At 44.6% G+C, this 25672-nt stretch overlaps 1 protein-coding gene across 1 annotated transcript in view; it reads left to right on the plus strand.

Annotated features, from left to right (window-relative positions):
- The first annotated feature begins 905 nt into the window (after window positions 1-905).
- PSMA2 (proteasome subunit alpha 2) overlaps window positions 906-25672 on the plus strand; it is a 40499-nt gene continuing 15732 nt past the window's right edge. The window contains exons 1-4 of the mRNA XM_030190005.1: window positions 906-1012; window positions 4148-4224; window positions 9718-9850; window positions 16122-16244. Coding sequence (XP_030045865.1) covers window positions 972-1012; window positions 4148-4224; window positions 9718-9850; window positions 16122-16244 — 374 coding nt within the window. The 5' untranslated portion in view covers window positions 906-971. The remainder of the gene's footprint in view (window positions 1013-4147; window positions 4225-9717; window positions 9851-16121; window positions 16245-25672) is intronic.

The following is a 25672-nucleotide window of genomic DNA, read 5'->3' on the forward strand; positions in this document are numbered from 1 at the left end:
AGGAGCAAATTTCCACATGCCATTTTTTTCTTTTAGTGGGATGTTTACTAAAGCTTAGCTGTTATCTGCAGCAGGGCCCATAGGAATAAAACTGGGCCTGCTGCAGATAATTGGAGCTAAGCTTTAGTAAACGGGGGGGGGGGGGGGGGGGGTTGATTTAGGCACAGGAATTTTTTTTAATGCTCTTAGGTTGCAACCTAATTCTTATTTAATGTATGATACAAATGTCATAAATAAATAGAAATTATAATGTTGATCAGCTGATTCTCATAACATGATGTCTGTTTTGGTGGCCCTTTACCAGGAGAAAAAAAAAATTCTGGATGAATGTAACAGTGCTAGGGTGTCCCTATAACCTGCCCCTCCAAATGACACACTGATTACGAAATTACTACTCCTATAAAAAGTTATTCCATTATTATATTTCCTTTGTATATTGCACAAGCCGGCATGCTTGAAAATATAAGTGAGATAAAATAAAAAATGCTACCAACAATAAAGAATGACAACGTGGATGAAGCAGCTCATGGGTTTGATTGCTTTGATTGGAGTGTACGGCGATGACGGCTGCGCAGGGAAGGGGAAACAGGCTACACTAATTGGCTTCAACGTTTGACGTCACTTCGTTCCTGGTTTATGTAGCCTCTTTGGCTTGGAACCTCCTTGAGGTAAACGAGTATGAAACTTCCGTAGTCACTCTTGAGAGAATTAAAAAAGTAATCCTCATCTACGGTCCTCCTACTATCTGTCCGCTTATACGTGTGGGAATCGTAGTTCTTTTTCCAGCGATGTCTCGCACAGTTTAGGTTTTCGAAAGCATAAAGTAAACTACAATTACCAGCGTGCCTTGATGAGACTATGTATTTTTCTTTCTGCTCTCTGTCCAATCAGCGGTGGCACCGGCTGCACGTGTCAGCAGAGGCCGCCCGGATCCGCTTCTGGTACTGTAGTGGTGTGCTAAGTAGTGAAACATGGCGGAGCGCGGATATAGCTTCTCGCTAACCACTTTCAGGTGAGCAATGTGATGTTGGTTCGGGTTTGAGCTTTACAGTTGGGTGTTTGTAATCCTGCCCAAATATCGAGAGAGATCAAGAGAGAGGGAAATGGATGCTGAGAGGCTGTCGGGAGCTTTGCTGAGTCACTGGCTTCTGGGACGATGGGGAGCAGTGAGCCCCCCCCCCCCCTCCGCTGCTCTCCCCCTTCCCCACAGTTATACCCACTCCTCTTCCACGGTCTCCTTGCAATCCTCTAGAGAAGTGGGGGAGAGGAGTGGGTTGAGTGTTTTCCAATCCGGATAGCTGCAGTTTCACTTTTACTTTTGTGTAAATGTTGTAGCTGGGTGAGCACTGGAACACGGAGGAATCCAGCTAGCAATCTGAGTTTCCGAACGTAGGGGCAGATGCCTGTGTTGCTTACTAACTTTAAAACTCTTCTTTGTATAGAAAGGTTGTTCTGTAAGCTAAGAGATTATTATTCACACCATATTGCAAAAGCTTCCAATACATTTGTATTATATAAAATTGCAAGATCACTTACTTCCCCCCCCCCCCCCCCCCCCTCTCCCTTCTTTGCAAGTCCAAGTCTCTCAGCCCTCTGCCCAGGCTCTGGTAGATTATTTTTCAGATAAGATTCAGACCCTAAGGGATTCCTTTGCCAAGAGCTCACAACACTTTGATTCAGTATTAGATTGGTTTATGTCATATCTTTTATCCCGAGAGTATCAAGTGTGTTATCAAGATACATTTTCTGGATCATAACCTTCGACCCGTGGTGTCCTTCAGGGGTCCATATTAGCACTGACTTTGTTCGATATATTTTTGCACCACTTCTTAATCTTCTTCAGTCCATTAAACTTACTGGCTTTATGCAGATGATTTCCAAATACTGACATCTTTGGATCCATGTAATCCTCAGGAAATACAAGTCCTTAATGACAAGTTTAGTGAGGTAACTAGCAGGCTTAATGACGATAAAATGAATTTGAATCCAGAAAAATCAAAGGGCCTACTCTGTTCTCCTCCTTTTTAGTTTACAGCTACCTATCAGATTTCCATCTTCTCTCACCCAGTAGCTTTTCCAGCCCCCATCTCATTCCTTCCCCAGCCCTCCATTCTCTTCCATTACCATATTTCTATCCTCAGTAATCACTATCCTTGCATTCATTTCCTTGCCACCCCCTTCCTCCCCTTCCTGATCTCTCCCACGTTGTCCCACCATTCCCAGAATCTTCCTCCATCTGCCCTTCTAGCCCAGCATCTGCGCCCTCTTTCTCCCTTCCCCACTCTTGAAGTCTTACATCTCTCTGTCCCTTCTGTCTTCCTTCCTGCCCTCTCCTGCATGTTTCAACATTTCTCCCTCTCTCGTCCCTCTCCCATCTCCATATGCAAGATTTTTTCCTTTCTTACCCCTTTCCACCCTATGTCCCACAATTCTCTTTCTTGCTCCTCCCCACTTTGTGCCCCCCCCCCCCCCCGTGCAGCATCTCTCTTTCAGGAGGAGACCCCCCCTCCCCAACTCTCCCTTTCACTTCAATCTGGCAGTACCCTTAACTGTGCTGGTATTGGAGAAAGCAGGTTGAGCTCCCACGATTCTGCATCTAGCACCCTCTCTGAGCGGCAGCAGTAGCGATTCCCACACACACTGCCTACCGCCACTAACTTGGAAGCGTCTCCTCTGCTGTGTCCTGTGACTCTTGTCTCAGCAGACACAGGAAGTTGCGACAAAAAGGGCAGGACGCGACAGATGAAACGCTTCCAGGTTAGAGGCAGTAGGCGTCGTGTGTGGGAATCACTGCTGCTGAATGAGGGAGGCAGATGCAGGATTGTGGGAGCTCGGCTTGCTCCCTCCACTGCCGGTGCTGATAAAGGTGCTCACTGCCGGCTCTGTTAAGGGTGCTCCACTGCTGAGGGTGGCCCTAGGCCCACCCGTGGCAATGCCCCTGACTGGCATTGTAAATTGCGAAAGTATGAACACATAATCATATTCAAATCTTGTTCAAATACAAATTGTACAAGTAAAGTGGCTCAGTCTGAGACTTGCTTTTGTGAAGCATCCAAAATAGCAGATATATCCAAAGCTGATTGTTGATCCCCAAAATTCTGGTTGGCAAATAAAACACCCTATTAACTGGGGGAATTGAATCCTGTGGCAAGGAAAGAGCTCATTATATGTGTCCAAGGGTTGGAATCTCAAAACTTTTTCCCGGATTTTTTTTTTGTTACATTTGTACCTCGCGCTTTCCCACTCATGGCAGGCTCAATGCGGCTTACATATTGTATACAGGTACTTATTTGTACCTGGGGCAATGGAGGGTTAAGTGACTTGCCCAGAGTCACAAGGAGCTGCCTGTGCCTGAAGTGGGAATCAAACTGAGTTCCTCAGTTCCCCAGGACCAAAGTCCACCACCCTAACCACTAGGCCTCCAGAAAGCATAACTATGTCTCGGAGAGTAAATTTTTCTGGTAACGTTCATAAAGTATACATGTATTTGTCTCTCTCATTTTCATGGCATTAACATAGTCAGTGATAGTACACCTTGGTATAATGGACTCCTAAAACAGAATGAGAGGTTCCGTTTGTGATACTTTCTGATACTTATAGATTTTTTTTTTCTGTGGCAAGTAAATTTCTAACAACATTTTGCTATTTCTGCTGTTTTTTTGTTGTAATATACCAGAGGATTTTGAAATGAATTTTGTAGTTCTTTGTTTATATAGACTTGTACACTACAGTAAATATAGTAAGATCAGTGACTTGAAATAATTGCTCCTGGAAATTCTTTCCTCTTTACAGTTATCACTCCATTAGGTAATAAGTAATGTTGAAAATAGAAAGAAATAACTTTATTTTCATGTAACCCCGAAAGCTGAACAACACTGTCCATTATGGTTTAATTACATGTCATGTAGTCCCATTAAAGGCTACAGTTTCATCATTTATGGAAATGTGACTATGGTAAGCAGTTGCTTTGGGTATTAAGATTTAGAGTAGTATTCATTAACATGTTAGCATTGAATAAACAGGTAAAATTGGAAAAATAAAAACATACTGTTTTGTTTTAGAAGTACTTGTGAAATACAAGTGCAGTCTGTAATATGACTTGAGTTCATTCAAAATGTCTTTACAAAAAAATGTGTTCTTATTCTAGCCCATCTGGTAAACTTGTCCAAATTGAATATGCTCTGGCGGCTGTAGCTGCAGGTGCACCATCAGTAGGAATTAAAGGTATGTTAACTTTGGATGAAGTATGACCATATGGAAGCATTCTTGTTGAATTTCAATTTTGTTGATGTATCTGCCATGCAGTTCCATTCTTAATTATATTAATTTAAAAAGAAATAAATTGCCTGTGTTGAGATTTTCTCAGCCTTGATCAAAGAATGCTCTAAACCTACTGAAAGTAGTAAATATTTAGTTCAGGTGTTTGGCCTTTCTTGAAAAGCTTTGCCTTGGACATCTTACATCCTACCTCTTATCAGCCAATCTCTAGTCTTCCTTTGCTTTGGAAGCTTCTTGAGCGTCTGGTCTTCCACCAACTTCAAGTTTAGTGTGAAACTGAGAATCAAGAAAAAATGTTCAGTGTGACTTTTGTTCATTTCATTGTGTAGAAACTGTACTGATTGTTTTGTTAGAGTCCTAAAATAAGGTGTCCTCGATATCACCGCAGCCTTTGATTCTGTTAATCATAATATATTGTTACATTAGCTTTGTTCTATGGAGCTAAGCGGGATTGTTTACTGTTGGTTTTCTTCTTACTTGACTGGTTGCCAGCTGCAACTTTGTATAAGGATGTTGATGTCTTCATGGTACCATACGAATGGAACTTTCCAGGTCAAATATTTCAGATGACAGGAATCAAGTTGCTTGAAAGGAGCTTTCATCAGCTGGGTGAGGGCAACGTTGCGATCCCATGACACAGTTGAAGGTTTGATAGGTGGCTTTGTCAGTAGCAAATCTCTCCTGAAGCAAACAACTTAGATGAACCCTTACAGAGTTGGTTTTCAAACCAGACTATGAGAGGTGCAGGAGGTGTTCAAGCAGTTTTTATGTAGGGCAATTGAGGGGATCTAAGGTCTTGCCCTCACCCCAGATGGTAAACCTCCTCCTCTTTAAATGAGTAACACCTCTTAGTGGAGTCTTTTTTTTTTTTTTTTTCCTTGGAAGCCAGCAAAAGATGCAAGAGACACCCTCCGTCAAATCTAAGGATTCAAGTTCTACGCTTTCAACATACAAGCTGTGAGGGCCAGGGATTGCAGATTGGGATGCAGAAGGGATCCCTCGTTCTGCTTGACGAGGGTCAGAAAATACTCCAATCTCCGTGGATCTTCGGAGGACAACTCCAGAAGTAGAAGAGGAAACCAGATCTGCCTCGACCAGTAAGGGATGATTAGGATCATAATTCCCTGGTCTTGTTTGAGTTTCAGCAAAGTCTTCTCTATGAGAGGTATTTTAAGATATGCATATAGAAGACCCTTCCCCCAGTGTAGGTGAAAGGCATCTGATGCTAGTCTACCATGTGATCTGATCTTGGAACAGAACTGGGGGACTTTGTTGAGATGAGTAGCATAAAGATCCTTCGAAGGGGTTCCCCACTCTTGGAAGGTCTTGCGGGCTACGCCCATGGTGAGAGACCACTCGTGGTTGCAAAGCTCTGTTCAGTCTGTCTGCCAGGCAGTTGACCTTTCCTAGTAGGTATGTGACTCATTCCATGAAGGAGGATCCACTGCTACAGCCCCACTGCTTCCTGACTCAAGGGTAATATCCTGTACCCTTATGCTTGTTCACATAGAACATTGCAACCTGGTTGTCCATTTGAATGAGAATAATTAGTTTCTGTAGCCAATCTCAGAAAGCCTTTAGAGCGTTCCAAATGCCTTTGGCTTAAGCAGGTTGATATGGAGATCTGTTTCCTGAGCAGATCAAGATCCTTGGGTGTGAAGCCCATCTACATGAGCTCCCCCCCCCCCCCCCCCCATTCCAGGCCAGATGCATCTGTTAGCATGTTCTGAAGAGGTGAAATTTGAAATGGTAGTCCCACATTTAAATTTGATTGAATCGTCCACCAGAGAAGGGCATGAGTCAGCTTGGGTGGAATCTGGATTACATCTGTTAGATTCCCATCCACCTGAGATCACTGAGAAGCTAGGGTCCACTAGACCACTCTCAAATGGAGCCAATCCATGGGAGCGACATATACTGTTGAGACCATGTGGCCCATCAATCTTAACATTTGCTGAGCTGTGATCTGCTTGCTGCTTTGGACCTGTGAGGCCAGTGCTGTTAAGATCTCTTCTGTTGCTTGTGAAAGAAAAGCTCCAGCCTGCAATGCATCGAGCAGGGCTTCTATGTACTCCAGTTGCTTGACTGGGAGAAGGTGGGACTTGGGTTAGTTTGTGACAAACCCTAGTAACTCCAACATCTGAATAGTTAAGTGCATTAACTGTTGTTCCATCTTGCGATGTGCTCTTGACTAGCCAGTCCTCCAGATAGGGAAACAAACTCCCAGTCTGCTCAAATATTCATCATCTACTGCTAGACATTTGGTGACTCTATGGGAACTGATGCGATACTGGTAGTGGTATTTCCGTATTCGGAATCTGAGATTCTTCTTGTGTCTGGGAAGTATCCAAATGTGGGTATAGGCATCCTTTAAGTCCATAGGTATTCTTTTCCTGAATCATGGGAAGAAGGGTGCTCATGGAAATCATCCAGAAATTTGTTCAGGGCCTTTAGGTCTAGGATGGGATGAGCCCCCGACCCACCATCTTTTTGAGCACAAGGAAGTACCTGGAATAGAATCCCATTTCTTGCTCCCCTGGTGGCATGAGTTCGACCACATTGGCCTGTAGAAGGGTGGAGATCCTCTACAAGTACCTGCTTGTTCTGAGAGCTGATGAATGATGCTCTTGGTGGGCAATTTGGTGGTCTTTGACGCCAGTGCAGGGTGTAACCAAGACATACTATTTGAAGAACTCACCGGTCAGAGAATACAAAGGGCCACCTGTGTTGGAAAAAATGTTGCCTTCCCCCCCCTCCCCCCCCCTGCTGGTAGGTCATCTGGGATAGTTACTTTGAGTGTGGCTGTGCTCTCCTGTAGGTAGTCATAAGCTCATTCCCTGCTTTGACTGGGGAGCCAGCTGGGACTTCTGAGGTCAGGACAGGCGAGGCCAAAAACACTGGCCTTGGGGGTTCTGGGCAGAGTGAGAAGGCAGCGGAAACCTACACTTTTGATGATAGTAGGGCCGCTGATAAGGCCCACTCCAAAACCTCCGTGATTAAGAGGTTACATCTGGAAGGTGCTGAGATAGGGTTTGAATGGTATGGATATTCTTCTTTATGAGGTCAGCAATCTCCACTTTATCCCCTAAAAATTGTCTCGTCCTCTAACCTCTCCTGAGCTGCTGGTTCTAGGTCAGACAAACAGCCATGAGAGTCTGCGCATCCCCACAACCATGGCAGAGAGTCTGGACACAACGTCAAAAGAATCGTATGCGCCCCTGGCCAGATACTTCTACACTCCAGCTGCTAACTGAGTAACTGACAAAGCTCTGTGGCCTGCTCCTGTGGGAGAGAATTCACAAAACTTTGTGTACTGCATAGCAAAGACTGCAAGTAGAGGCTCATGTTGAGCTGGTGGGATTGGATGTGGGCAGTGAGCATCGAGACTGAAAAGCTTTCCTCCCAAATGAGTGTAGTGTCCGAGCCTCTCTACCCGGGAAAGCCAAGGCATGAGTAACTGGAGCTCCTAGCTTGAGTGAGAGTGGATTCAACAACCAAAGAGTGGTGAGGCAGTTGAGGCCTCTCAAATCTGGGAGCCTTCTAGATACAATACTGTGTATCCACGCTGTGACCGGCACTGTAAGGGGGGAGATTCCCAGTTCTTTAAGGATAGGGTGCGATGGTACCGTGATGCCTTCCTTAGGAAGTGACTCAAAGTCCAGAACAGATAACATCTCTGCCCTGGATTTCTTCTCCGTGTCCAACTTAAATGGGATGGCAAAAGCCATCTCCTTGATGAAACTAGTAAAAGAGAAACCCTCGGGTGGAGATGTAAGACTCTTGAGGTGGAGAGGGATCAGAAAGTACCCCATAAGATGATGACTCTGAGAAGTAATGAGGATGTTCTAAGTTCCATGAGCGATCCCATTCATACTTCTCACCATACTCTGATTGGACTGAATGAATCTGCACTTGCCTCAGTTGAGTGGAACTATGTCCACGCCCCGATGTGTGCCGAGGTAAAGTCCTACTCTCAGACTCTAGGGAAGCTTTGAGGGTCCGGCGTCAAGGATCTCTCCACAAGTGTGGATGAAGCCTCAGGAAGAATCTGGGACTGACCTGCATTTAGTACAAGCGCCCACGATTCCTGAGCGGATTGCAGTTGCAGTATCTGTGCCAGCTCCTCCCCTAGCATGGCTGTGAACCACTCATCGAATGTAGGCATTGGCAAAGGTGGGGGAGCCAAGAGAGAGGCAGCCTGAGAAGGCATCGGTGCCAAACTGGAAGTGGGGACTTGGCTGCTTGGAGACTTGTGCACCGGTACTTATTCCAGAGTGGGAGCACTCCTCCTTGTGCCTGGTGCTTCTCAGGTACCGGCAATGCTGATGCCCCAGAGCTCCTGACACCGTACATTGATGAGGACCAATGCTTATGCTTCAAGGGCATCCCCCAGTTCGAAGCATCAAGGTCCTTCGGTGCTAACGAGGGTGATAAACCTGTATGTGCTCTCGTGTCTGGTCCAATTCTGACAAGTCCCGGGGCCTACTTTCAGCACCCGATATCAAGAGAGGTGGAGACCACCTTGATGCTGGTGCACTTCCAGTGGTAGATTAAGTCTTAACAGCAATTGAGGTTGATGCTTCCAGTGCTGAGGTCAATATATCAGCCTTCGAGGAGCCAAAAAGTCACTCTTGTTGAAGCTGTTGCACCCTCTGTGTTCACAACTGCATTTGTAAACAGAACAAGAGTTAGGTTTATGGTTGGGCCCAAGGTACCCAATCCATCAATTCTGCGGGGCTGTCACGGAAATCACCCAGTTACATTGGGCTCACCTTTTGAAGCCACTGGGGGTTGTCTTGGATATCGAGAAAAGAATCATGGCCAGATTAAATTCCTCAATTGTGAACAGTGTTCAAATTGAGGTTGGTGTTGCAGCCTGAAAGGGGCCTAGCAACCCACGAAAAAGAAAGGAAATTTTAAGTGCCGAAAACACTACAAAAAATAAAAGGGAAAGGTACAAAATTAGAAGTAAGGAAAAAATAATCGAAATGGACAAAAATACCCGCACAGGAAGGCACTATAGATTAGTGAAAATCTCGCACTGAAAAGAGAACACGATGACACATCCTCCTTTCTCTGCGGAAAAATGAAGACCGATGGGCCTGCGCTCGCACGTCAGACAGGAGGACACCAGCGCATGCATGGTGGGACGCTGCTAGAAAGTTGTAGAATAATCTCGCTATCAGCGTCTTCACAGGGCTCCATAGGATGACGTCACCCAGCTGTGAGAATACAACTGGCCTGCTTGCCTTGAAGAAAGCCTTTTTTTTTTTTTTTAACCATACTGACTCTTTCTTTGCTTCTGATTGAATTTTGATTCTCATTAAGGGACATTATTTTGACATTAATGGGTATTTCCATATAGGATCTGTATTTTACTTTGAAAGTCTTTGAGTTGTGGATGTTTAAACACCTACATATCTTTTTCTTGTCTCTTAGCTGCAAATGGTGTGGTATTGGCGACTGAAAAGAAACAAAAATCTATTCTGTACGATGAACAGAGTGTACATAAAGTGGAACCAATTACCAAACATGTGGGCATGGTGTACAGCGGTATGGGCCCAGATTACAGGTAGGTTTCTGGTGGGTGAACTGTACTCACAGTTCAAGGTAGAGGGGAGGTTCTTTTGTTTAGATGTGCTGAATTGTAAGTGAAACATTTTTAGATTGTCATTATTAGTACAAGTCAGTAATTAATCTTTGAGCATTTCTTTTACAGTTTTGAATATAGGGATACGTTTTCCATAAAGCAGTTATAACTTTTTACTGTAAATAACATCCACTATTGGTCCATAGTTTATCTTTTCCGATTATATGTTGTTATTATCGGTTATTTAATATTTTCCAATTTCATGTCAAAATTAAACAAAATATTCATTAAAATTCTTTTAAAAAATGCTACAGAGCTTCCCCAAACTCACCAGCAGGTCAGTAATCTTTCTGCCATACCAATGTGAAAAACGCCAGCATATGTGTAGTTATGTTGGGTAGTCGGCTTGTCCAACCATTTTCTATCGGGGGCCACATTTTATATTTCGTAATATTTGGAAGGCCAAAACACACGCATGCACCTGTGCACTTGCGCTGTTTTTCTGAGAATCACATATGCACTCTCTGAGAACACCCAGTCTATCTCTTCCTCATGTTCCCCCTCAAGCCTTCATCATGCCTCATAAAAACATAAGCAATGCTTTACTGGGTCAGACTGAAGGTCCATCATGCCCAGTATCTTATTTCCAACAGTGGCCAATCCGGGTCGCAAATACCTGGCAAGATTCCTAAAGTGTCAAAAAAGATGATCAGTGGATTTTCCTAAGTCAATCTTAAAAATGGACTATGGGCTTTTCTTATAGGAACTTGATCAAACCTTTTTTAAACCCTGCTAAACTAATTGCAATAACCACATTCTCTGACAGATTCCAGAGTTCAATTACACATTGAGTGAAGAAATATTTTCTCCAATTTGTTTAAAATGTACTACTTTGTAGCTTCATTACATGTCCCCTAGTCCTTGTATTTCTGGAAAAAGTAAGGAAGTGATTCACGTCTACCTATTTACTCCACTCAGTATTTTATAGATCTCTGTCATATCACCCCTCTGCTGTCTCTTCTGCAAGCTGAAGAGCCGTAGCCTTTTTAACTTTTCTTGGTAGGGAAGTCATACTATCCTCTTTAGTGTATCTGGGTTTAAAAAAGGTTTGGACAGGCTCCTGGAGGAAAAGTCCATAGTCTGTTATTGAGATGGACATGGGGGAAGGTAGCATGGAATGTTGCAACTAACCGGGTTTCTGCCAGGTACTTGTGACCTGGATTGACCACTATTGGAAGTAGAATTCTGGGCTAGATGGACCACTGGTCTGACCCAGTATGGCTGTTCTTATGTTCTTGCAGCATACAACAGAGAGGGTCAGAGTACACAACACAAGCAGTCCAGAAAAAAAGCACAAAGTGCTTTCAAGAATGGAATAAGTGTGCTTTATTATGACCTGACATGGGCCTTGTTTTGATCTAAACTAATGCCTGCCTCAGGGGTCAGTTCAAAAAAGCAACACTGAATACATAGGTTGTTGTTACGCAAGAAGTCGTATCTCCACACAGTGAAAGTCCACTTTGAGGACAGGAGCTTAAGTTCTTGGTGTGGTGCAAACCACCAAGAAAAAGCACACCAAGAGCTTATGTTCCCGTCTTTAGAGTGGACTTTCACTGTGTAGAGATACGACTTCTTGCTTAACAACAACCTATGTATTCAGTTTTGCTTGTTTGAATTGACCCCTGAGGCAAACATTAATTTAACCAATAATTATATCATCAGGTGACTTTACTTTTGTCCAAATCCTTATATGTTGTTGCTGCAGCAGCTATTTTTCATTCGGTGCCCCATACAGAATAGGCCAACAGTTTTAGCAAGTGCCCCCTGGTGCAGTCACCTGTTGTTCATCACAGAAATACATGTCTGTGCAGTCTTCCTGGAGACATGGCATTTCTGGATGCTAACAAATCCAGCAGGACCTAATGTGGAAGCTCTTTAAGTCAGATAAGTCTGGTCCATAGGCATTGGAAGCATTGGCATAGAAAGGCACAGGAGTTGAAACGCATGCTTCTGATCAGTTATGGGAAAGGAGTGGAGCAGGTCAGCGAGGGAGCCAGAGGCGAGTGTCTGTGTGCTGGTGTGAGGTGGAAGGGGGCAGGAGGGAGCCAAGAGGTGAGTTTCTTTTTTTTTGGGGGGGGGCAAAGAGTAGCAAAAGATGGGTATCTGTGTGCCAGGGGGGAGAGGCAGGAGGTGGGTGTCTGATGTACTGGGGGGGGGGGAGGTAGGGAAAGAATGCTGGGTGTCTGCTTTGAGGAAGACATAGAGAGTACTGTGGGGGATGCAGAGAGAGAGAGAAGGTGTATCCACCCTGGAAATGTGACCCACATGGCGCGCCTTAATCAGGAGGATATTTGGAGCACTAGCAACTGCAGAAATAGCCCAAAAGGAGCATCATTACTGAGGAGATTCTCCGGTACTTTGTCGGTAGGATCAATTAAAATTTTAAAAGAATCTGGTGGTGGTGGTGGGGTTTGAGGAGGAGTGGTGAAGGTTTCTTCTGGGGGCAAGTATGTAACAAGTCTGCTGCTGGAATGGCTGGGTAGGTGATGGAGAGAGATTTAGGCTGTGGTTGCTGGGAGTGGGTGGACTAGGGGTTGAAACTGCAGCTACTGGGAGCAGGTGGGCAATGGAGAAAAAGGCTAAGGCTGCAGCTTCTGGAAGCAGGTGGGTGGGTGCACCATCTCACCCACTCATCCATCCTTAGCAGCTTTAGCTTCAGTTTCTGCCCCAGCAGCCACAGCCAAATCCTCTCTCCATCACCAGATATTGATGCAGATGGGTGAGAGGTGGGGAGAACTGTAGCCTCTTATCTGCTGCTTTCCTGCTACTTTTAATAAATAACTTGCTGTGCATCATTTTGGGCATATTATGAATGTTCAATTTGTAAATGTGCTCCCAATCAGAGAACGGATCACCTTCAAAATCTGCACTTTCGTCCGTAAAATTACATACGGCATAGTCCCAGGATACATGATAGATCTCATAGATCTACCAATAAGAAACAGAGCCGGATCGATCTTCAAGATCATACCTACACCTACACTACCCAAATTGCAAAGGACTGAAATAGAAAACAACTCACGCATCTGGCTTCTCCTACATAAGCGCACAACTATGGAATGGCTTCCCAGAAGCTGTGAAAACAAAGCACGACCACCTGAACTTCAGGAAATCACTAAAAACCAACCTCTTCAAAAAGGCCTATTCCAATGACCTCCACGTAAACCTCTTCACCCAGGAACATAACATGACTAATGATCATACCGGACATCACGCAATCTTCATCCCTTCCGATCCTCCACATATACCTCATTCGATCTCTATACAACCTGCATTTGTTATCAACCGACTGGGCAAACGCCTTTGGCGGTATTATGTAAGCCACATTGAGCCTGCAAATAGGTGGGAAAATGTGGGGTACAAATGCAATAAATAAATAAATAAAATAAATAAAAATTCCAATCATCCCAAGTCTGACTCCCTAGATTTTTGGGCTGGCTCCTTGATCCTAAGAAGTTTTGTCGAGCCCTGGTGGCCCCTCCCCACCCATCTGATCTGACCTAACTTGATTGCCCCAACCCCACCATCATCCACAAAATCCCTTGTAGTCGATGGTAAAGATGGCAGCATTGGAAACGGGAGCAAGTGGGCATCACTTCTGCCTCTTTTGAGGGTATGGGTCTGGGATGCTTGGGGGTGGTGCTGTTAGACACCAGGGATTTTTTTCTAAATTGGGGACATGGCATTTAATCAGTGGAAGGAGGGGGTGGGGCCACTAGACCACCAGCGACATTTGTGTTAATGTTGGGTTTGGGGGGGGGGGGGGGGTCCCACTAGACTACCAGTCATTTTTGTTGTTTTTTTTTTTTTTTTTTACATTTGGGGATAGGGGGATTGCATCAGGGAGAGGGAGGGGACAAGGTTGCTAGGGGCTCTGCAGAAAGCTGGGTCAGGACGCCAGCAGTTTTTTTTTTTTTTTTTCTTTCTTCCATGTCATCCTTTCTGTCAGTGCCTGAGCCAGTCATCACTCAGCCACTGACAGGAAAGGCCACATTTATAGCAGTAGTTTTGCGATAGAGTGCATACTGTACCACAAAACCTCCTACATAGGCCCCATAGAGGCATATTTTCAAAGCACTTAGCCTTCCAAAGTTCCATAGAAACCTATGGAACTTTGGAAGGCTAAGTGCTTTGAAAATATGCCTCATAGTGTCAGAAATCCATCTTAACAAATCAATGATCCTTCTAACATTTTTCCCCAGACCATATAGCCACAAAAGGGAAAAAGCCTTTATACAGTTAAGTGTCCTATCCTTCTGTCTGAAGTGAATTGCAGCCCTGAGGAAGTCCACCCAGATATTTTTTCTTTTGATCCAAATAGATCTGGAATTGCTGTAACTAATTACACAATTAATTAGCAGATTTCATCTATTTCTATTCTATTTTTCTATTCTATTTCTGGCTTTTCTATCCCACTAATTTCCCTTAAGGAATCATAGCGGTTAGCGGGTAACAAAGAGATCAATACACAATCAAAATTCAATCATTAAAATGTTTCTCAAAAAAGTTTTCAGAAGCTTACTAAACAAGATATAATCTGTAATTTCGCGAACCCTAGGTAACTGAAAGAACTATCAAAAAAACGTTTATATCGAATCTTAGCAACTGCAGGAAGAGCTAAGTTTAATGAATAATATTTACGAGTAGACCAGCTTAGCAATGGTTATGAAATTTAAAAAAAATATGGCCCAGAGGATAACAACCGTAAAAGATTTTGTCAACCAAACAGGCCACCTTAAAATCTATTCTTAATTGATTCTTAACTCCCTAAATAATGGTGTTACATGTTCAAATCTCTTACGACAAAAAAAAAAAAAAAACAATCTCGCAGCGCAGTTCTGCAGTAATTGAAGACTTTTTAAAAAGGTCTGGTTAATGCCAGCATATAAAGAGTTGCAATAATCCAGTTGCGGCAAAATAATAGCCTGCACTAACAATCTAAATTGCTCTGGAAAAAAAGAGGACCTGTTAACTCTAAGTTGTCTTAGTTTGAAAAACAGCCTTTTACACAAATTCTCAGCTTGATGTTTTGCCCAGGCAGGCTTTGACTCTGGCATGTCAAAGTTTTTATAGTGTCAGCCTCCATGGAAGAGATCTACAGAGCGCAAGGTGGAGTTGCATCTTCACATTCACATCACATTAATGCTTGGATGAGGACTCCCTACATGACAGTAGTTTTGATCAGTTTCTCCTACATGATCTGTTTTGAAGAATATAATCAAATTCTGTCCCTTCTAGGACTCATTTTTATTATTTTCAGGTTGCCTTCTATTAAAAAAAAAAAAAAAAAGAGGGATATCCTAAAATGACCTGTTGCCAACAAAAACAGTTTGCCTATCGGTATAGTTGTTATTTTCCCTTTATTTGAAAACATCCTGCAGCTAGAGATTCTGATATGCGAGGACTGTGTATTCTGCTTGTCCTCAGAAGAAGTAAAGTTGCTTACCTGCATCAGGTGTTCTTTGAGGACAGCAGGATACTTGGACCCACTTACACTTTACCTAGAAAATATTAAATAAAGAACCATAAGATGAACTGAGAGGAGCCCTCCATGTTGTGATGAAGGGCATGACTAGCTTGCTCAGAATAGCATTTTTGAGAGCTTTTGTTATATTACACAAACCTAGACGCCATCAGATGATGTCACTCGTACATGAGGACTGAAAATCCTGTTGTCCTCTGAGAATGTGAGAATATCTATTACAGGTGAGAAACACTGGAAAATAAGGATGGAAAAGTGTTTCCATTGCTACTTAAGGATGGGGGGTGGGGATATAAGATTTCTTGGTCAGAAACAATGCGAAAGTAATACCTCTAAATGTTGGATTTTGATTAGAAAAGGATGCATGCATCTATGGACCATTGGTATCCTGACATTTTCTAGTGAACTCAGAGCTCTTTCCATACTTGGAGCCTCTTAACCTAATTAGAATCACAATTTTGAGGGCCAGTTCTTTTCTCTTGTGATAGGGATTCATCCCTGGGGCTCACTGTACTTAAAACAAGTTTGCCATGTATTTTTTCTCTGACTTCCTTCCCTCCATCTCATGCTCATTAATTTTGCCACATGGTAGAGTAGCATTTGCCTGGTACTTCACAAGCTACTTTAATGTGACAGTCAGTCATGCAGCACATTTAAGTACTCTCTTCTTGAGTATCTGTGACATTAATGGAGTTGCATTGGTTTTAACAGGGTTCTCGTGCGTAGAGCTCGGAAACTGGCCCAGCAGTACTGGCTGGTTTATCAGGAGCCTATTCCAACTGCTCAGCTAGTGCAAAGAGTGGCTTCTGTGATGCAGGAGTACACACAGTCTGGGTAAGTAGTTTGTCTGTGTGTGTGTGTTAAATGATGTCCCTATTCGGATTTTACTATAACACCCACCATTCCATGTTAAGAGCAACATGCCATATCAATCAAATATTAGACTACTAAATCTGGTGGTGGTTTGCCTTTAAAATTGTTTTGTATTTAAATTCTGTTATGCCCCTTCTTCCAGTGGTGTGCTGGAGCTAGCTTGCAGCGGCTCGCAAGAGCCGGTTGTTAAATTTTCTAAGATCTTGCAAGCCGGTTCTGCACGGTGAGCCGGCTCTGGTAAACGAGGTAAGCATGGCAGAAGGGCGCCACAAGCCATGCTTACCCCGCTTACCTCATCTCCCACAGCCCTCGTTTGCCTGCACCCGCCCCGAGCTGCCCTGGGGTGGGGGGGGTTAAATCTTTTATTTACCTCCGTCGCAGCGACCATGTCATTGAAAGCCCTGCCCGTCTCTAGTTTTCCCTTCGTGAGTTTGCTCCCTCAGAGTCCCGCCCTCGCGGAAAGAGGAAATGACGTCAGAAGAAGGCGGGACTCTGAGGAAATGAACTCACGAAGGGAAGGCTAGAGATGGGCAGGGCTTTCAATGACGCGGTCGCTGTGACGGAGGTAATAAAAAAAAGATTTAAACCACGCAGGGTGGCACTGTAGCAGGAAGAAAAAGGGGGATGTTGGGGGAGAAGAGGGCGGGCAGGTGGACATGAATGGGAGGGGAGGATGGGGCAAAGGAGAATCGCTGGACATGGATGGGAGGGGAGGGCAGGGGAGAGAGGATAATCACTGGGTATGGATGGATGGAGGGGGGCAGGGGAGAGAAGAAAATTGCTGGGGATGGATGGAGGGGGGGCAGAGGAGAGAAGAGTTGCTGGGGATGGATAGAGGGAGGGGGAAGAGAATTGCTGGATATGGATGGATGGAGGACAGGGGAAAGGAGAGTTGCTGGACATGGGTGGATGGAGGGGAGGGGAGAGGAAGGTTGCTGGACATGGTTGGATGGAGGGGAGAGAGGAGAATTGCTGGACATGGGTGGATGGAGGGCAGGGAGAGAGGAGAATTGTTGGACATGGATGGAGGGGAGGGAACGGAAGATAGGAAGGAGAGGCACATGGATGGAGGGGAGAAAAGAAATTCTGGACATGGATGGAGGGGAGGGAAGACAGAGGAAGGAGATGCACATGGATGGAGGGGAAGGGAGAGAGAAGAAATTCTGGACATGGATGGAGGGGAGGGAAGACAGAAAGGAGATGCACATGGATGGAGGGGAGAGAGAAGAAATTCTGGACATGGGATGGAGGGGAGGGAATAGAGGAAGTGAGATGAACATGGATGGATGGAGGGGGGAGAGGAAAAATGCTGGACATGGATGGAGGAGAGGGAAGAGAGAGGAAGGAGATGAGATGAGGGAAAAGGACGAGAGGAGAAAAACTGCACTTGGATGGAGAAAATAGGCAGAAGCTGGATCCACTGGACAGTCAAGTCTGCGGAGGACCCAGCTTTTACTTATGGATGTAGGGCAAGAAATGAAGAAGAAAGGAGGAAAATAAAGACATAAATGGAAAGGAAGCCCTGTAAACGGAGGTAAGAGGACAGGTAGCAGCAGAATCAGATACTGAGCCAGCATGATCAGAAAAACAGTCACCAGACAACAAAGGTAGAAAAAATAATTAGATTGGAACCTGGGAGCATTTAATTTTTTTTTCCTGGAGAGAGTAATGCATTGCCCCCCCCCCCCCCCCCCCCCCAGACTCTCTCCTTGGCTATAGCCAGCTCTGCAATTTTGGGGGGCAGGGGTGCTCAGAGGCGGACCGGGGAGAGAGGCGGTTGTTAAACATTTACCAGCACACCATTGCCTTCTTTCCGCCCTTAAATATTAGTGTAACCAAGACCAATGTAGTCATCAGCACAGAAGGAAAATAATCCCCATCACTGCTCAGGAAGATAATCATGGAGGTTCAGGAGTATCTCCCTGTTGTCTGGGAATCTTACCTGCCACTATATACTACTATTACTACTTATCATTTTTTAAAGCGCTACTAGACGTATAGGTTGAGAGTCCATTTGGGGCCACTATAACTCTGCCTTTGCTGTGCAGCTAAGTCGTGGTAATCAAGCAAAGCCTCCTTTAAAACTGCTGTAGCCACTGTGAAGCGGCTCTTCTAGGAGTCAAGTTTAAGGTGTACAGTGGGGAGGGTCTCTTAGGAGTAATGAGGTAGGTAAGTAGTTGGAACAGGATGACCATCGATCATAGTGAGATTGACACAATTGAGAGTGAGATCTTGTGAGGTTGTTGAGGATCTGTGGCTCAAGGGATAGAAGGTGAAAGGTGTGTTTCTAAGGGAGCTTCTTGGAACTTTGAAAGAACTTGGAGGTCAAGCAGGGATGTTGTTGAGAAGCATAACACAGAAACATAGTAACATACATACATAGTAGATGACGGCAGATAAAGACCTGCATGGTCCATCCAGTCTGCCCATGACAAACTCATATGTGTATACCTTACCTTGAATTTGTACCTGTCCTTTTCAGGGCACAGACCATATAAGTCTGCCCAGCAGTATTTTTCGCCTCCCAACCACCAGTCCCGCCTCCCATCACCGGCTCTGGTACAGACCGTATAAGTCTGCCCTCCCCTATCCTCGCCTCCCAACCACCACCCCCCTCTATCCCCCAACTTCTCCGCCACCCAATTTCAGCTAAGCTTCTGAGGATCCATTCCTTCTGCACAGGATTCCTCTATGCATATCCCACGCATGTTTGAACTCCGTTACCGTTTTCATCTCCACCACCTGATGGCAGATGAGGAACAGATGGCCTGTACATTCTGCTCATCATACCATCTTCTAATCTCTACTATCACTTCCTTTCCCATAGAGATCATCTGTGTTTGTCTTATGCTTTCTTGAATTCAAATAGTCTGTCTCCATCACCTCACCAGGAGGCCGTTCCATGCAATCACCATCCTTTCCATAAAGAAGTATTTCCTTAGATTTCTCCTAAGTCTGTCTCCTTTTACTTTCACCCTATGCACCCTTGTCCCAGAGTTTTCTTTCAATTGAAAGAGGCCCGCCTCCTGCACACTTAGGCCACAGAGATAGTTAAATGTTTATCATATCTCCCCTCTCCTTCCTTTTTCCCTAAGTCTACCTATTCAGATCGATAAGTCTGTCCTCATGCACACTTTCCCCATAATTCTATAATGTTGAGTGCATATTTTTGTGCTTAAGTGTGCAAAATTGTGCACTCTGGTTATAGGATACTGTCTGTTACATACATACCTTTTTTGTTAAATTAGATGCTAATTGGTATTAACCAATAATTGGTGTTATTTGGTGATAATTGGCACTAATTTTCAGTTACATGCATAGCTGCCATAATTTGTAATTCTGTAAACTTAGCGCATTGTTTTTCAACCAATGTTCCTTGACTGATTCCCAGGTGTGCCGCGGGAGTTGGGCTATCTTAATTTTTGCCAGAATGGAGTAAGTTTTCTTGTCTGTAGCAATCGGTGGCAGGAAGCAGCGATTCATACAGCCTGCTCGCACCAATGCTGGATCTTTCTCTCTGATGTAACTTCTTGCTTCCATATAGGCAGGGAGCATCAGAAGGCTCCAGAGTTGGTACGAGCAGGCTGTATGAAGCGCTGCTGCCAACCGCTAGAGACAAGAAAACTTTTAAAAGGTTAAGAATGACAAGTGGAAATGCCTGGTTGCTGGCTGGAGAAAGGGACAGGAGGGAGAAATATAGGACTATTTTTGTGGAGGGAAGAGAAGGTAAATGCTGGACTATTTGTGAGGTTGGGGGAAGAGAGGGTAAATACTGGTCTCTGTGAGGGTGGGGAGAGAGAAGGTAAAATACTGAACTGTGTATGGCTGTGTGCCTTGACAATTTTAGCACCATGTAAGTATGCTGTGAGACAGAAAAGCTTGAACATCATAGTAACATAGTAGATGACGGCATATAAGACCTGTACGGTCCATCCAGTCTACCCAACAAGATAAACTCATTGTATGAACTACTTTATATGTATACATGACCTTGATTTGTCCTTGCCATTTTCAGGGCACAGACTGTAGAAGTCTTCCCAGCACTAGCTTTGCTTTCCAATTACTGGTGTTGCCACCCAATCTTCGCTAAGCTTCTGTGGATCCATTTCTTCTGAACAGGATTCCTTTTTGTTTATCCCATGTATTTTGCCTTAGTGCATAATTTATTTAGTGTGCAGCTCACTGGTAGAGGGGTATGGACCTGGGAGGGGCATGGTTGGGAGGGGGAAGCTGTTCCTAGGACTTACGCACTAAGGGACATATTTCCTATGAGGAAAGGCTAAAGCGGCTGGGGCTCTTCAGCTTGGAGAAAAGGCAGCTGAGGGGTGATATGATAGAGGTATATAAAATAATGAGTGGAATGGAAAAGATAGATATGGAGCGTCTGTTTACGCTTTCAAAAAATACTAGGACAAGGGGGCATGCGATGAAGCTGGAGTGCAGTAAATTTAAAACAAGAGTTTCATTTTTGTCCTGACAATGGATGCTTCAAACACAGGCGAGGAGTCCACTTAAGACTCCCACCTCGCTCAAGGGACTTGGTCAAAGTCTGAACAGCTCCTTCACATCAATCACCTGAAGTTCCAAATCATACTTTTATGCCCTTCAGCTTTTGTCCACCTTCAAGATCACTGTCTTATTCAAACAAGACAGTAAAGTGCTAGGGTTTCCAAGAAGCAGCAAAGACTGAGATTTCATAATAGCAATTCATGTCCAAATAGAAGCAGCTTACCTCCCTGGCATCTAGAATCAAGAGACCAACAGGGTTCTGCTACCTATCTTCTGGGCTTCAGGGACCATTCAAATAGATCTATTCATGTGCATCAAAAATGCAAAACTGCTGCAGCTTTACCGTTCAGTGTATCCATCCCCAGACTAGTTAGTTCGGTGCTTTTAGCAGTACCCTGGATTAGAACATAAGCGTTGCCATACTGGTCCATCAAGCCCAGTATCCTGTTTTCAACAGTGGCCAATCCAGGTCACAAGTACCTGGCAAGATCCAAAAACAGTAAAACAGTTTTTATGCTGCTTATCCTGGAAATAACAGTGGATTTTCCCCAACTCCAACTTAATAATGGCTCATTGACTTTTCTGTTAGGAAATTATCCAAACCTTTTTTAAACCCTGCAAAACTAACTGCTTTTACCACATTCTCTGGCAATGAATTCCTAAGTTTAATTACATGTTGCGTGAATATATTTTTGTCCAGTTTGATTTAAATTTACTACCTAGTAGCTTCATTGCTTGCCCCCTAGACCTGGTGTTTTTGGAAAGAGTAAACAAGCAATTTATGTCTACCTGTTCCACTCCACTAACTATTTTATAGACCTCTATCATATCTTCCCTCAGCCGTCTCTTCTCCAAGTTGAAGGGCCCTAGCCAATTTAGCCTTTCCTCATAGAGAAATAATCGTTCCATCCCCTTTATCATTTTCGTCGCCCTTCTCTGAGCCTTCTCTAATTATGCTGTATCTGTTTTGAGATGCAGTGACCAGAATTGCACACACAATTTGAGGTGCGAACGCACCATGGAGAAATCCAAAGTAGGGCTAATTGCGATTAATGCGTTCATTATTAATCACAATATTAATGATTAATTACCCTCCCTGCCTGCTCGCACGTAAGCACACACAGTGGATCCGGCATATCTCCCTTCCCTCCTGAACCGCGGGCAGCTCTCTCCCCTCCCCTCCTCATAAGTACATAAGTATCGCCATACTGGGGAAGACCAAATGTCCATCAAGCCCAGCATCCTGTTTCCAACAGTGGCCAATCCAGGTCACAAATACCTGGCAAGATCCCAAAAAAGTACAAAACATTTTATACTGCTTATCCCAGAAATAGTGGATTTTCTCCGATTCGTTTTAAATTTACTACATTGTAGCTTCATCGCATGCCCCCTAGTCCTCACCTGGTTTAATTTTTTTTTCCAGTAAATCTTCACCCTGCAGCAGCAGGCCATGTTGAAACGCTGCCTTGGCTTGCATTGGGCCTTTCCTTCTGACCCGTCCCACCACCTTCTGATATATATTCCTGTTTTCAGAAGAGGGCGGGGTGAGTCAGAAGGAAAGGCCTGATGCAGGCCAAATTAGCATTTGAATACAACTGACACTGCAGGGTGAAGATTTACTTAAAAAGTAAACATGGAGGGGAGGGAGAGGCGCTGGCGGTCCGGGAAGGGAAGGAGGGATGCTGGACTGACCATGCAGGTGGGTGGGGAATGACATTGAATGAGAATCGCAGGAGGGGAGGGGAGGCATGACACATTTGAGAGAGAGAAAGAACGGGTGAAGGCACGGGGTGGGGGAGCGCACATGGCAAGAGAGAGAGAATGGGTGATGGCATGGGGGGGGGGGGCACATATGAGAGAGAGAATGGACTCAGGCCCCCATCAAAGCTGCAGTACCTGTTTAATGGCTGGTAGGGTAGTTAAAGTCCTGCCAGCTGAAGAAATCCACTGCCTGATTCACCCTCTTCCTCCTCATACTGCCTCAGGAGCAAGGAAGTCAGCTGACTTGTTTGCTCCTGAGGCAGCACAAGGAGGAAGGGGGCTGCTTTGGCAGTGGATTTCTTTGGCATCCCCACCACCAAATGTATGTATGATACCTAATGTGGGGAGGGAGAGGAAATGCATGACCCCCTCCACACCCCCCCCCCCCCCAAAAAAAAAATGGACTGCTGGCTATGTCCCGCCAATTTTAATCGAAATGCAGCCCTAATACAAAGGCATTATAACATTTTTATTTTCCATTCCTTTCCTAATAATTCTAACATTCTATTTGCTTTCTTGGCCGCCGCTGCACACTGAGCAGAGGGTTTCAGTGTATTATCAATGATACCTTGATCCTGACTTCTAATGTGGAACTTTGCATCACGTAGCTGTAGTTTGGGTTCCTCTTTCCCGCGTATATCACTTTGCACTTGCTCACATTAAACATCATCTGCCATTTGGATGCCCAGTCTCCTAGTCTTGTAAGGTCCTCTTGCACTTTTTCACTTGTACTTATCCTACAGTCCCACTTGGAGTAAAAACTCTGTGCAAGTTTTAATAAAGGCCAGGCATGATCATCCTCATAGAACAGAGGTGGCCTTCAACTTATCGTCAAAGCAATCTCACAACATGGAAATTGTACATCGTCTCTATGCTAGGACTTCCAGTGCATGTTCAAGGTATTTTAGTTCCTGTAAGGAAGTCCTTTACCAGACATACCTATGCCCTCAAGTAGGTTTTCTGTATGGTACTTCACGAAGAATCACAATCTCATGTACTCCTGTTACTGGAGACCTGAAACTACTTGTATCAAAGTGCTGCTTCTATCAAAGTTCTACTTAGTGTCCTCTCAGCCTATCTTGCTCACATTAATAGGCTATGAGCTTTCTAATTTCACTAATTTATCGAAGGGCTTCTTCATTTCACACCCCCTCCATTTCAGAAACCTTCTGTGCCATGGGCTGTTAATTGTCATCCTTTCAACCCTTATGAGGCTGCCATTTCTACCAAAAGTATCTGTCATACAAGATTTCACGTGAAAACTATGCTTTCTAGTGGCTTTTATCTTATCTAAAAGAATAATAGAGCTTCAGGGTCTAGTTCCCTAGGATCCTTATACTGAGTTTTATCATTTCAAAGTAGTTCTCCAAACTTATACCTAGTTTTTCCTGGAAGTGGTAAGGTTATTCCACGGTAATAGTACTTCTGACTTGAAAGCCCCATAAGAATCTATGCAAGAAAGCCTTAGATGCTTTGGATTTAAACCAGCTCTCACTTAAAGAACTGAATCCATCAGGTAGTCTACACCAGTGTTGCTCAGACATTTTCTGGCCATGACCCCATGGTCGTCACTGCAATAGTACTAGTGACCCTGCAGACTTGTTATAAAGATATGTAGCACCTGTTGAGGTTAAGACCCCAACCATGGTGTCCACTATTTGGGAAGCACTGGTCTACACACATTTTTGTGTCCTTTCACCCCAACACAATTGGCATTCCATTCACCAAAAGAACTTTAGCTAATTGGCTGCCATCAGGCATCCAGGTCTGTTAAGAAAAAGTTGATGCTCCTCCGGCCTCTAAAGTGAAATCAGATCAGAGCCACTGCAGCTGCTGTAATTCATCAGGTGTGCTTCACTGGACACCATTTGTAAAGAATATCTGGTTGTTGCTTTATGCATTTTCATCACATTATGGCTTGGATCAGGCCAGAGTAAGTGGCAATGCATTTGATCAAGCTATGATGGACAGTTTGGGTGACATTGGAACTTTCACACCTTTTTGATTTGCAGGAGACAATGGACAGTAAATGAGAAATTGAGCATCTCTTGTGTGCTTGATTCAATTCTTCCTGTCAATGGAAAAAGTGTTGTTGCTCACACGTATCAGGTATCCTTTCTGTATATGATAGAACTGATCAGGTACACAATTCTTCCCACCTCCCTGAGAGTAATATTCCTTCTTTGAGCTGTGGAACTAATTGATTTGCTGAGGAAACTGTCAAACAGGAAGAGCTGAACATGCTCAGAACTTACACTAAGGGCCCAGTGCACAAAGATAGCTGTAAAATATGGCCTGCCTCAGTAAAACTTACTGAGGCGCAAACAGTGACCAACGCACAAAGGGGGATCGCATGCAGATGAGATGCACGGATCCTCCTTTGTGCATCGCTCGCTGTTTGCGACTCAGATCTGTCAAATGCATTTGAGAGCTTACACAAAAATCCATGGTAGTCCAGTGGACCTCCTCCTGGTGCTTCCCCATGCCTCCTCACCCCTAACACAAAAAGCCTCTGGTTATCTGGAGGACCTTCCCCAGCTTGAGACTTTCTGGGAGGAGGGTCCAGTGGATGACCTCAGCCTCCCCCCTCCAAAGTAGAATACCCTGGTGTTCCTGTGGACTACGTCGACCCCCCTCCCTCCCCCCCCCCAAAAAAAAAAAAAACAGTTCCCTGGTTGTTCTGTGGACCCCACACCCCCCTAAATAAAATAACCCTGGTGATCCAGTGGTTCCCCCCCCCCCCCCCCACCCACAAAGATCTATCCTGGTGGACTAGTGACCCTTGTCCCCTGCACATATCTTAAAAGGCAGGAGGGCAGGAGCAACACCTCCTCCCTTGGGCCCAACCACTTCCAAAATGGCATTGCCCAACCCCCAGCCAGTGCATCCCAGAATGTACCGGGAAGGAGCTGGGCACCACCATTTTGGAAGCAGTGGGCCCGAGGCAGGAGGTGCTGCTGCTTCCAACCTTTTAAAGGGGGGTGTCCTTAGACCACCAGGTTAGATCTTTGCTGGTGTGTGTGGGGAGAGGAACTGGGTCCACTGCACCACCAGGGTGATTTTGCTAGGGTGGTTGCGGGGTCCACTGGACCACAAGGGAATTGTTTCAGGGAGTCAGC

The sequence above is a fragment of the Microcaecilia unicolor genome, chromosome 1 (assembly GCF_901765095.1).
Source record: "Microcaecilia unicolor chromosome 1, aMicUni1.1, whole genome shotgun sequence".
Taxonomy (NCBI): domain Eukaryota; kingdom Metazoa; phylum Chordata; class Amphibia; order Gymnophiona; family Siphonopidae; genus Microcaecilia; species Microcaecilia unicolor.